This window comes from Mastigoproctus giganteus, chromosome 2, assembly GCF_048544385.1.
Source record: "Mastigoproctus giganteus isolate SK-2022 chromosome 2, ASM4854438v1, whole genome shotgun sequence".
In the NCBI taxonomy this organism is placed as follows: Eukaryota; Metazoa; Arthropoda; class Arachnida; order Uropygi; family Thelyphonidae; genus Mastigoproctus; species Mastigoproctus giganteus.
In genome coordinates, this window is record NC_143576.1 from 152,206,433 (window position 1) to 152,220,037 (window position 13,605).

General features: G+C 35.3%; 1 protein-coding gene across 2 annotated transcripts in view; it reads left to right on the forward strand.

Annotated features, from left to right (window-relative positions):
- Suv3 (Suv3 RNA helicase) overlaps positions 1–13,605 on the forward strand; it is a 349,258-nt gene that overhangs the window by 282,462 nt on the left and 53,191 nt on the right. For both annotated transcript variants that reach the window (XM_090368722.1, XM_090368723.1), the window contains one exon: positions 13,239–13,418. In XM_090368722.1, coding sequence (XP_090224848.1) covers positions 13,239–13,418 — 180 coding nt within the window. The remainder of the gene's footprint in view (positions 1–13,238; positions 13,419–13,605) is intronic.

Genomic DNA, 13,605 nt, shown 5'->3' on the forward strand with positions numbered 1-13,605 from the left:
AGCATGTTTGGGATTAACTGGAAAAATACATTCGATGCCATGATCATCCACGTTACTGGACACATTGTGCAATGCATGGGTAGCACTACCACAGGACACCCTGCAGCACCTGAAGTTGCCATGTTGAGACATGTTTGGGCTGTATTGCATGCAAAAGGTGGCTCCACAAGGCATTAGATGTTGCTAATGCAAAGCCAACTCACTGAATATATTCCTACATAAAGTAGGCATGTATATCAACCATATCCCCTAGCTTACACCTTCATTTGATACAGTGAAAAATGTTTCTTCTCAATCTTCAAAGCATTATGAAAACCAAGCAAAAATATGACCTGGTGAAATATAAACATTAGTCAATAAATACAAAAACCTGCATAGAGGCAGCAATACATCCATGTGCAATATTAGAAACATGACACTGAGAATTGCATCTTTGAGAGTATATATAGGCTGTAGAGTGTTCAAACTATCTGTTCTGATACATTTATATGCCCAAATAAGGAAAAAACTCAATTAATTTCAGTGGTCCAGGTGTGTCAGGGCCGTCTTAGCAGCATTGTAGGCCCTGGGCAAAGCAATGCACTGGAGCCCCACCCACTCATTCAAAGGAATAAAAATGTAAAAACGGTCAATAAAATTAAACCTTTAGATTTATTGCTACTTTCAAAAAAGTCAATGTTTAAACATAAAAAAACATGATGTGAATCGAAGATTAATCAACAGAAACTTTTGAACATTATAAGCCTTGAAAAACACAAAAATCTCAACATATAAATGATAATTAATTTGGTAAACTGTACTATATTCTAGGGGCCCCTGGATCCCTAGAATCGTGGGGCCTCTGGGCAAGTGCCCTGTGTGTTCTTGTGTTAAGATAGTACTGAGGTGTGTTGAGAATATGTCTTTTTAAATCCAATTGAACCACGAGGTTTAGCATAAACAAATCTCCCTCTGGACTAAACTATATGTGAAGTCAAAACAATTTAAAAATTTTGGTATGCAAATATGACTGCATTATCTCAAATCTGTAGTTGGAGAGGGATTAGAGTAACTTATAACAGAAGCTTATAACTTATAACTTGACACCAAGGGTGTCAAGGCTAATACTCAAGATTTCTAAGAGGTACAAGCTAAATATTATAATGATTTATGCCCCAACATCGATCCATGATGATGAAGAGGTTGAAGAAATGTACACCGAAATTGAGTCTTATAGATGAGCAGAAAACCCACTACACTATTATTATGGGGGACTTCAATGCTAAGGTTGGAAAAAGGCAAAACAGCGCAGAAAGAGGAAATATAGGAAATTTTGGAATTGGTGAAAGAAATGAAAGAGGCAAAAGACTTGTGGAATTTGCATAATCTCAAGGATTGTCAGTAATGAATACTTTTTTCAAGAAAAGGGTGAACAGAAAGTGGACATGGAAGAGTCCAAATGGATTAACAACTAATGAAATCGACTTCATCCTCACTAACAGAAGATATATTGTGAATGATGTTACCGTCCTGAATAAGGTAAATGTTGGAAGTGATCACAGAATGGTAAGATGTACACTTGATATAGATGTAGGAAAGGAAAGGAAAAAACTGACTCGAGTAAATAATACAAAGGTCTTTGAGATAACAGAAGAGGAAAAAAGCAGTATGTACTGGAACTTAAAAACAAGTTTCAGCTTCTGCAGACTGCTCAGGACCAAGATATCAATGAGGAATATTGCAACTTTCTGAAAGTGATAAAGCCCAAGAAACCTATAGGGAAACAGAAATCCAAAGAAGAAAAAATTAGTCAAGAAACACTTGTCATGATGAACCGAAGACGACAAATGAAGAGCAAGAAAAACACTGACAGGGAGAAAATTGAGTATACTGAGTTATGCAAAGCCATTAGAAAGAGACTCAGAGAGGACATAAGAAGATTTAACACAAGAAAAGTAGAACAAGTATTAAGGGAAAACAAAGGATTTAAATCAGCAGCCATGAGCAGTAATACAGAAAGACAAATGATACTGAAACTGAAGAATAGCGATGGTGTACTTATAAACAGCAGAGAAAGCATAATTCAAATAGCAGAAGACTACTATTGAGAATTATACAAGGAGCAAGGGAATGATACCAGCAGTGGGGAAGATGGATTGCAAAGTAGCAACACATACGACATACCCGATATTCTTCCTGATGAGGTAGAACATGCATTGAAGAAAATGAAGAATCGGAAAGCCCCGGGGGAAGATGAAGTTACTGTACAGTTGTTAAAATTGGGAGGAAGAGACATAACACAAAAACTGGCTTCATAAAGTGCATTAGAAAATGTGTGACGCCTAAGCAGTGGAATAATGCAATCATAGTTTTGCTGCATAAGAAAGGAGATAAATCAGAAATTGGAAATTATAGACCAATTAGCTTGTTATCCCACATCTACAAGTTGTTCACAAGGGTCATTACTAACAGATTAGAAAGAATACTTGATGAGAGTCAACCGAAAGAGCAAGCTGGCTTTAGGACAGGATTCTCAACTATGGATCACCTTCATGTAATATCACAGCTAATGGAGAAAGCAAATGAATATAAAACACCATTATGCCTGGCATTTGTGGATTATGAAAAGACATTTGACTCCATACAGCATAAGGCAATGTTTCGGGCACTGGAAAGACAAGGCATAGATACCCCATATATTATGATTTTGAAGAAATATATGAGAGTGCTACCTCCTTTATTAGACTAGAAAAAGATAGTAGCAAATTTAAAATCGAGAAAAGAGTTCGACAAGGAGACACGATATCTCTGAAGCTGTTTACTGCTGCTCTTGAGGAAGCTTTCAGAAGATTAGACTGGTTGCAGAAAGGAGTCAATGTGAACGGAGAGTACCTAAACCATTTACGATTTGCAGATGACATTGTGGTCATAAGCCACGATCCCAAAGAATTAGAGGAAAATCTTAATCAGTTATGCACAGTTAGTAAGGATTTTGGACTAAAGATGAATATGGCTAAAACAAAAGTAATGATGAACAAGTATGCCACAGAAAGGGAAATAATGATTGAAGGAGCAGTAATTGAAAAGGTGGAGTCATATACTTATCTTGGACAAGTTATTAGCTGTAGTAATGATAAATGGCTGGAAGTCAAGAAAATAATAAATTTTGGATGGATAGCATTCAGGAAATATAGTCACATACTGAAGAGCAATATCCCAGTTTGTCTGAAACGTAAAATAATGAATCAATGTATACTCCCCACCATGACTTATGGAAGTGAAACTTGGGTACTCACCAAAAGAATGGAAGAGAAGCTGAGAACTACACAGCGAAGAATGGAACGAATTATATTGGGAATCAGACTGTTAGATAAGAAGAGAAACACATGGGGTAGGCAGCAAACTCAAGTAAAGGACATTCTTATCAAAACTAAAGAACTAAAATGGTCTTGGGCAGGACACATAGCTCGAAGACATGATGACAGGTGGACTAAGAAAATAACAGAATGGTACCCAAGAGGAGCTAGAAGAAAACCTGGAAGACAAAGGCGGAGATGGATAGATGAAATTCATGAGTTCTTGGGTAGTAAATGGATGGCCAGTGCTCAAAACAGAAGGAACTGGAAAGTTGCTGGAGAGGCCTTCATCCTGCAGTGGATTGAAAATGGCTGATGATGATGATGATAACAGAAGCTACTCCAACAAAACATTTCCTGTGTATCAGTCAATGCTCTGTGAAAAAGATTCACTGGTTCTCACTTCACTGGCCAATTTATGATATGGCCTAAAATAACTCAAACTTCACTTGTGTTGTTTTTTCTTCATAAGTTAACATAATTGCTATTTATATTCATAGCTGCCAACTGTCCAGATTTATGATATGTATAGCCATCCCAGTCCCCAATGTCTATGTTATAGAGAATCTTTGAGATGAATTGGATTGCCAGATGTGCGTGTCAGGAGAGCTGAACTGGTTGCCACTTTGAAGTCCAAGTGGCATAAAAAATGGGATGAAATTTACAAAAAAAAAAAAAAAAAAAAAATGGATAGTGTTCAACAGGACTAGGGCTCTCATGAAGGCTAAAGCTTTCCTGTAAATAAAGGCATATTTTTAGATATGCAATGTCTGAGTATTAATGGTTGGACATCATATATACAAAAGGCAAGTGTATGTGTGATTTTTCAGTTCAAAGCAGTGGGAATGTGATGTAATGAGAATTTGCAAACAAATAAGTTTAACCACAGAATGTGGAGAATGGATAGAAAAGCAAAAATAATGTAGAAGTTCACAGTGATTTCATGGTGATACAAGATATTTCTCCATTCTGGTGACCCATTGTTCAAAAAAAAAAAAAAAGTTTAAAACTGAAGCATCTTGTTCTCAGTGCCAGCACTGGAAGATGGCTCTATGAGGTAGCACAGGACATATTTTTCTGGAAAGAATGTAGGATGCCTTCATAAAACTGTCTGCCATTTAGGTTTGTTAATACACCTATTATAGCAGTCCTAAAAACTGAAATATCAAGGGCATCAAAAGAGGAGATTCAGCAAGGACAGCATTTTAATATGCTGTTCTTCATCATCAGATTAATTCATGTGCTGAAAGGAAGCCATGTGCCTTCCTTTTCAGCAGAAGGGAAGATAGATTTAAACAATTTCAACTTTTCTGCTTGCCACTGAAGAAAAAAAGATTTGGAAGAGAGTGGGTATATTACAGATGCCAGTTCAGAACAGTGCCCAAAATGCAGTACAGGTGACCCCCGCTTAACGCTGATAATTTGTTCCGTAAAAACAGAGCGCTAAGCGAGCGCCACATTCCCATAAGGTAACATATGTATTTGTGAGCTGCGGTCGGTGCCATAGGATATTTCCTAATCAATAATAAAAGGTAATGAAAGATGCACAAATGTCGGTCAAAATATTTAATATTCAAATATTTGCACATATAAAATATTCTGCATTACATACGTATAATTATGTGGTAACTACTTGTGTATCAAAAGTAAACTTAAAATTCCAATTAAAATACGGAATTTAATTGATTTAATTTAATGGATGAATTTAAGCGTGAAAAATGTGTGGATTTTGAGTTGAACTTTGGCCCTCTTCCAAATAAACTAAAAGGGGTATTAATTTTAAATGGCCCGCAGCGTTACCACCCAAAAATAAAGTCAACTGATCCTTCGCCTCTTTGAAACTTGCCATGTTTTTTCTTCTTTCAATATGAAACTTCTTTTAGGCATTCATTTTCACAAAAGTCCTGCTTCATCTATGTTAAAAACTTGAGAAGTATAACAAATAATATCCCTCTTCGATAATTTTAACAAGTTCTTTTTTGAAAGTTTCGGCTCCTTGATCTGCACTCCGTGGATTTTAAATCTATTCTACCAGCCCTTAACAGTTTTAAATGATTCCACATTTTTTTTTTTTTTTTTTTTAGCGAGTTTTCTTCAGATCATCATATTGGCTAATCTCTTTTTTTTTTTTTTTTTTAATGTTTAACTTAACTAAATTCTGCATTGGAATCTTGAATAAAATTAAAGTCTTTCCATTTCAATCCTAATAGCCGGCCTAGTCCTAGTTGCTTACAGTGGAACAGCTATCTTTCCCGCTGCAAAAATTAATTCTTTATTTTTTTATAATTGTTCTTACAGTTAAAGTTGCAAGTCCTAAATTATGGCACACATCCGCTTGTCGTTGACCGGAATCGATTCGCTTCAAAACGTCTAATTAATTTTCAAATTCAGTCTTTTTCTTACATTTATAGTCTTCGTACTGTGCCCAGACGTTGTTGCTTTTTCTTTCCTATCGGTCATTATTAGCTCTTCAAAAATGTAACTGCATTGGTTGAATTAATTATGTTACAATGTTCGAGTAAACTGTCCGTTACGCACGATGTCTAATACTGTACTGAGTGATGACTAGACTTCGGATAAATGCATATAATGCAAATATTACAAGCAATATACTTGATCATTTTTTAAAATGTTGATCTTGGAACTACGTAACAAGTCACTGTACTGAAATTAAATTAGCGTGCGAGAAAATTTCACTGAGCATGGGAAAATTTCTCAAGTTGGCGTGGGAAACGTTTTAATGCTGTTTTGCTATTCATTTTCAAGCTATCGACTCCATCAAATGAAACGATTTCGTTAAATATGTCAAAAATGTAATCTGTAAAAGAGCGTTGTAGTGATCTGTGACAGCGTTATAGTCAGATACAGGTTATAATATAAGAACAGTGTTATAGCGAATCAGCGTAAAGCGAACCGCGTTATAACGGGGGCCTGCTGTATATCCCATTTTGGAATATTAGAGTGAAATGCAATTCATTCTAATATTCCCTTTTAGAGTGAATTTCATTTCACCTTCTATTTTCTCAAATTGGAAGGCAAAATGCAATGTGCTGCATCCACAAAACTATGGATAGGATTTTTACTCAGTGGAAAAAGGTCATTAATATACAAGAGGGAAAGAATGAAAGCAATAACTGAACCTCGGGAAACATCAGCATTAGTAGAAAAGTTAGAAGACAGCCATGTACCATCACCTGCAGAGTGGCCAGAGAGAAGAGTGGATATACAGTTGCATGCAAAAAAGCAGTCAGCAATCCATAAAATAGAAGCTTGTTTAGAAGACCTTTATGCCAAACACAATCAAAAGCTTTAGAAATGTCAAGAACAACTGCTTGAGTTTCATCAAATTTTTCCATTGAATTTGTCAAAAGATGGGAAACAAAAGCCAGTATATCACCAGTACATCGCTTTAATGGATTCTGTATTTGTGATCAATAATCGTATGGAAGATTTCCAGATAGTTTAGTAGTTGGCAGTTGATTTCTCCATTACTTTGGAAAGAGTAAAAGTAAGTGCAGTAGGACGATAATTGGATGGGAGGGATGTATTACCCTTTTTTAAGAACTGGCTGGGTATAAACAGAAGGAGAAACGTCAGTGGAATAGGAAAGTGGAAGAAAAGCAACTTAGAACAGGAGGAAGCTCAGAGCACAGGTTTTGAGAACAAGTAGAGAAATGCCATCAGGACTTAATGCTTTCTTGGCATCAGGGTTGTTCAGAATTCTTCTGATATCCTTAGGACAGGAGATATTGAGTGGAGTGTACTTGGAATGGTAGGAGGTGGTTTACCAAAAATAGGATGCTAATAAGTCAGCTTTATCTTTAGCCGAGGCTGGGAGTATAGATTGAGAATAAGTTATGCCCAATAGCTTTGGCAAGAGAGCAGAATGACTGACTATCATATGGACAAGAAGTAAGTTTTCTACTCTTAGCTTTTTCAAAAGCTATTTTGGATTGATTAATAACTGCTTTCCAATTGTTGCAGGCTTTAATGTAGACAGAAAATGAATAAGGAGATTTGGATGCCAGACAATTGTAATGCAACATTCTTACTTTGAACAGCCTTAGCACATTTATTGTAAAACCAAGGTTCAGATAAAGGATAAGATTTTAAGGTGGAATGTGGAATAAAGTATTTCATCCCTACAAAAATAATTTCACTGTTATGATCTGAGCAAACATTGATATCAGAAGTTTTAGAACAGTAATTGAGCCAGTGAAAAAAATTAATGGATGTCTTGCAGTTCATCCATTTTGCATTCTTGTAATGCAACACAAGGCTGAGATTGGTCATGAGGGAAAGGCTCCATTGGATAAGAGACAATCACCAAGTTGTGATCTGAAGTTCTTAGAGACTAACATTGATCATGTACTCTTGAAGTGTTATTTGTGAGAAAAAGATCAAGAGAGTTGGGTGTGTTGCCAGGATTGTCTGGTATTCTGGTTGGTAAATGAACAAAGTGAGTGAGGTTATTTGTAATTGCAAAAGCCTCCACATTTCAGCCGGCTGTGTTTGCAAAGCTAGAAAGCTGAAGCCAGCTGCAGTGTGAATATTAAAATTGCCAAGGAAAATAACCTCACTTTTATTAGCTGGACTGGAGCAAGTAGAGTTTCAAAGAAAGGACCTTAAAAAAAGTAAGTTATTAGTGTTGATGGGAGAAAGGAGGCAACAGATGAATATGACAGAATGAGCTATCGAGATTTCAAGCCAGAGAAGATCAAAAAGAAGAGATTCCAAATTATTAAGTCTTTGCCTGCATAAAGATTCACAAGTAACACCTTTGAAGTGAAAAGTAACATGGAGCTAATAATTAGGGAATCTGGGATGAGCAGTGGTTGAGGCAACTGATAATTAGGATTCTGTCAGAAAAAGTATGTGGAGTTAGGGAGACTAAGTGGAAATGGGCATCATTGAGATTGGTACTGAGACCACATATATAGTTGTGACTGAACTGAATGAGGAAGTTTCTGGGAGGTTTAGATCTTTTCAGAGATAAATTTGTTCTATTAGTTTGACTAATAGAATAATTGTGTGCAATTACTTTGACACAGATTTAGCAATCTTGTTTCTTATACAATATGAGTTTTCTTATCCAGCAAGATTAAAGTGCAAAGGTTGCTATATATATATTTTTTAATTTCCTCATTTTTGAATCCCTTCATTGTGATTTGCATCAGGGTTAATCAGAAAATGCATAGATGTCAGAAAAATTGAAATTTTTGCATTTGATCATTTTTAAAATGTTCAATATTAATATTGTGCATGTACAAGTTCGATTCTTTCATTTCTACTTTTGAACATTGAAAAGTAAGCAGAATTGGATTGCTCAGTCATGGCACTCACCAGTAACTTACCTATACATCGCACCTCTCTCTCTCTTCTCAGCACATAGAGGTATGCCGCACTTGCTAATCGTTATCATTGATTTAGGCAGATAATCTACAGAAGTCTTCAATTTTAGTTCTTGAATACATGTTTTCTACTTTTGATTATTCATCAAAATTTCTTGTGCTCCAATTGCATTTCTCTATTTGCTATGCAGCACAAGAAACATACATGAGTAGAGATGCAGCCTTTGCAATATCAAACCATACATTTCTACATGAAATCCCTAGCCTGTTGCTGTTGCACTAGTAACTCAGCTGCAGATTGTGTACAAGGCAATGTACACAATCTGCAGCAGTATCTGGAATCAGTGCAGTATCTGGTGATGAAATTCAAGAATATTCTTGGTGTCATAATGTAATTAGTGTCTCTCTTCAAAGTGCAGAAATTGCATTGATTTTAAATTTATCATCCATTACCAGCGATGTTATAGATTGTATTGAGTAGAAAATAAAAGTGCTATGCAAATACTGTATCTACTTGATGTTGTTGCAACTTAGGCCTTTTGTGCCGGTATATGTTTGCTTACTTATCACAGAAATTAGTCAATGAAATTAGTGAAATGGGACAGATTTCTGGGATTCATGTCCTGCAAATCTGTCCTTTGTAAAAAAAATTTAATTGCATTATTGCACTCTAAGTCTTTTATGAAAATGGCAATGCTTGGGGACAGATTGTACAGTTACTGAAATAATGGCATTTCAGTGACAGTACCACAAAATCAAGGAAATGTTAGCAAAACTGATATCAAGCTTTCAAAAAGCAGTGGTTCCCTGCTTTGGCAGGATTTGTTTCTGAAATATAAAACAAAGCTCTATTTATCCAAAGAATAAACTTTAGTGTATATTCAGGAAATATGTCACATTAATTATTGACCATTGAGTTTTTGTTCAATTTGTTATTATATATTGATGTGTTGTTATTATTATTATTAGCCATATGGTGCAAGGAAGCCTGGGGCTTATGCTGCACCAGCCAAAAAAATTTCCCAGTTACCCTGAGAGAAAGAGAGAGCGAGCGAGCAAGCAAGAGTCAGAAGTAGAAAGGAGTCACCAAGAAAGAGAAGAATGATGATATCCAGCTCAGGACCAAGGATGTGCCAAGCCCATACTCACCAGTTGTAAGCCCCTGGGGATGTACGTATGTTTATCCACTTAACCTTTAGCCAGGTTGCTTTAAACAGAAAAAGGGGAACTATGGAACAAGCTTTTTGGCAATAAAATGAAGTAGGGATTAATGGAGTGAGGGGATGACAGGCTGTGATGATACTGGATTACATTTATCTCTAATGACATGGTGCCTACGGCTTGAGAAGAGAAAATTTATAATCCTTGCTCTCACTCACTATGCATGTGAACAAGAACCTGGTAAATGGTTTCTAACATACCGCTCATTTATTAAATTATTTATCATAGTATAAAAAGTGTTAGTATAGTTTATTTCTTTACTTATACAGTATGAGCAAAAAATCCCTGTGAATCCCCCATTAGAAGTAGGTTAGAGTGGAAGTAGTTAAAGTGAATGGATACATAAGGTTACAGTATGTGTTTAAAGCAGGTCCCCCACAGGCATACAGATAAGCATCAACTTATTTTATCTTGTTGGCAAAAACTCAGACAGATCTGTTCAGCATGGAACAGTCCTAATAAAGTTCATAATTGTTTTCCTCAGATCACTGAGATTAAGATGATTTTCTTGGTAGACTGTACTTTTAATTGCATCCCCCAGATAAAAACTGGGAAGTACGATCGGGTGATCTTGGTGGTCAAATGTCTGGAAATTATGCAATCACTGAACACATATACAGAAGTGCCATGGATATATGAGCTGTGTGCCCTGTGACACTATCCTGTTGGAAGTAGCCTTTGGAAATTCTGTCCTCATTTAAGTGCACTCTTAAGGGGTACAGAATCATATCAAGGTAATGCACTGAGTCAATAGTGTTCTCAGAGAAAATGGGACCAAATACTCATCTTTATGATATTACACACTACAACCCACCCTATTTGGAAATAGTCAAAAGAGACTTGTAATACAGACTTAAGAAGGGCATAGCCACAAAATTTCTGGGGATAGCCCTTGACACAGCCAATACCATCAAGGCTGAAAGAAAGAGAATAGCCACAAAGCTCCATGAGCTATGGCAAACAAATTGGGAGCAGGAAACCAGAGGTCTGATTACCAAAAAGTTTCTGACACAGGTGGCAATGGTTAGCCGCCACCAAAGTGGCATGCCCCTGGACTTTTTACAACATTTATATCGACTGGGCACACATTCTACATGAATGTATAATATATGACATCCCCAGAACAGAGCTAATAGTACAAATTGGTCCCCTTCCCAGGGGAGAAGAACATTTGTTCATCATAGAAGAGCAAAATTATAAAGCTTTTACATCTTTCACACAGAAATTATTCGAAATGCTGTACAGTAGGCCCTCGTTATAACGCTGTTTTTATATTATAACCCGTATCTGACTAACGCTCTTTTACAGATTGTATTTTTGGCATATTTAACGAAATCATTTCATTTATATTGAGTTGATAGCTTGAAAATGAAAGCAAAACAGCATTAAAATGTTTCCCACACTGACTTGAGAAATTTTCCCACGCTCAGTGAAATTTTCTCGCACACTAATTTAATTGCAGTACAGTGACTTGTTACGTAGTTCTGAGATCAACATTTTAAAAAAACGATCAAGTATATTGCTTGCAATATTTGCGTTATATGCATTTATCCGAAGTCTAGTAATCGCTCAGTACAGTATTAGACATCGTTCTTAACAGACAGTTTACTTGAACATTGTATCATAATTAATGCAACCAATGCAGTTATTTTTTCAAAGAGTTAATAATGACGGATAAGAATGAAAAAGCAACAACGTCTGGACGTAGTATAAAGACTACAAATGTAAAAAAAGGACTGAATTTTAAAATTAAATTAGACGCTTTGAAGCGAATCAGTTCCGGTCAACGACAAGCGGATGTGTGCCATAATTTAGGACTGGCAGGTTTAACTGTAAGAACAATTATAAAAAATAAAGAATTAATTTTAGCAGTGGGAAAGACAGCTGTTCTACTGCAAGCAACTAGGGCTAGCCTGGCTATTAGGATTGAAATGGAGAGACGTTAACTAATTTTATTGAAGATAATATCCAATGCAGAATTCAGTTAAGTTAAATATAAAAAAAAAAGAAAGAGAGAGAGAGAGAGAGATTAGCCAATATGATGATCTGAAGAAAACTCACCTAAATAAAAAAAAATGTGGAACCATTTATAACTAGTAAGAGCTGGTTGAATAGATTTTAAAATTCAGGGAGAAGCCGCAAGTGCAGATCCAGGAGCCGAAACTTTCAAAAAATAACTTGTTAAAATTATTGATGAGTGATATTATGTGTTATACTTCTCGGCAAGTTTTTAACATAGGTGAAGCAGGCCTTTTTTGGAAACGAATGCCTAAAAGAAGTTTCATATTGAAAGAAGAAAAAAACATGTCAGCTTTCAAAGCAGCGAAGGATCGGTTGACTTTATTGTTGGGCGATAACGCTGCGGGATATTTAAAATTAAAACCTCTTTTAGTTTACCAGGAAGAGGGCCAAAGTACAACCCAAAATCGACACATTTTTCATGATTAAATTCATCAATTAAATTAAATCAATTTAGATCAATTAAATTCATTATTTTAATTTAAATTTTAAGTTTAATTTTGATACATAAGTAGTTACCACATAATTATATAGATATGTAATGCAGAATATTTTATATATACAAATATTTGAATATTAAATATTTTGACCAACATTTGTGCATCTTTTCACTACCATTTATTATTGAATAGTCAATATCCTGTGGCACTGACTGCAACTCACAAATACATCTGTTACCTTATGGGAAAACAGCCCTCGCTTAGTGCTGATTCACTTAGTGCTGATTCACTTAGTGCTCTGTTTTTCCAGAACGAATTATCAGCATTAAGTGGGGATCACCTGTATTTATATTACTATTTCTAATTTATTGTGATTAATGCTGTTTTTAAAGTTATTACAGTTCCACATAAAATTTAGATTTTTGTTAAGATTCAACAGCACAAAAAAAGTTTGAAAAGCACTGGATTTTCAGGGAGTGGTGTCTCTACCACACATTAAATAATAATAACTAATAATCAAATTCACTTTAGAATGCATATTTACACTAAACTCCTGTTTATAGCACTTTCAAAAGGCCTGATCCTAAAAAGCACCGAAAGTGAAATTGCCCTATAAGCAGGAGTGTTATAATTGGGAGTTTACTTTATGTATATATATATATATATTTTTTTTTTTTTTTTTTTTTTTTAAAGAGTAATATCTGCATTTTATTATATTATTTTATTATATTGCTTTTATAACTTATTTCATTGTTATATTCCATTTTACAAATAAATATAAATATGTAAAATTCTTGCGATTACTTTCACCCCCATGGCATTATTTTTTTCTGTTAAACCTAATTTTATCATTTGGAAAATTTCCTTCACAGGATGTCTTCAACGGCTTAAGTCAGTTGGATGCTTCTTATTATTTTATGTGCAGTTGTGAAGATTTCAAATTCCTTGCAGATATGATTCAGCATGTTCCATTATCCCTGAGAGCTCGTTATGTTTTTTGCTGTGCTCCAATTAATAGGCAGTTTCCTTTTGCATGTACAATGTTCCTGAAAGTAAGTTTTTTAATTTTATATATTTATATATTATTGTTAATTTATTATTTAATACAAGGGGGTAATCATTTAATTTGCAGACTGGTGCAAGATCTTATCTTAATTTTCTTCATCTGAATCTTCTGTGGATTTCTCCTCAAAATATTCTCCCTTGAACTTTGCACACTTTCATCACCATCGTACCATG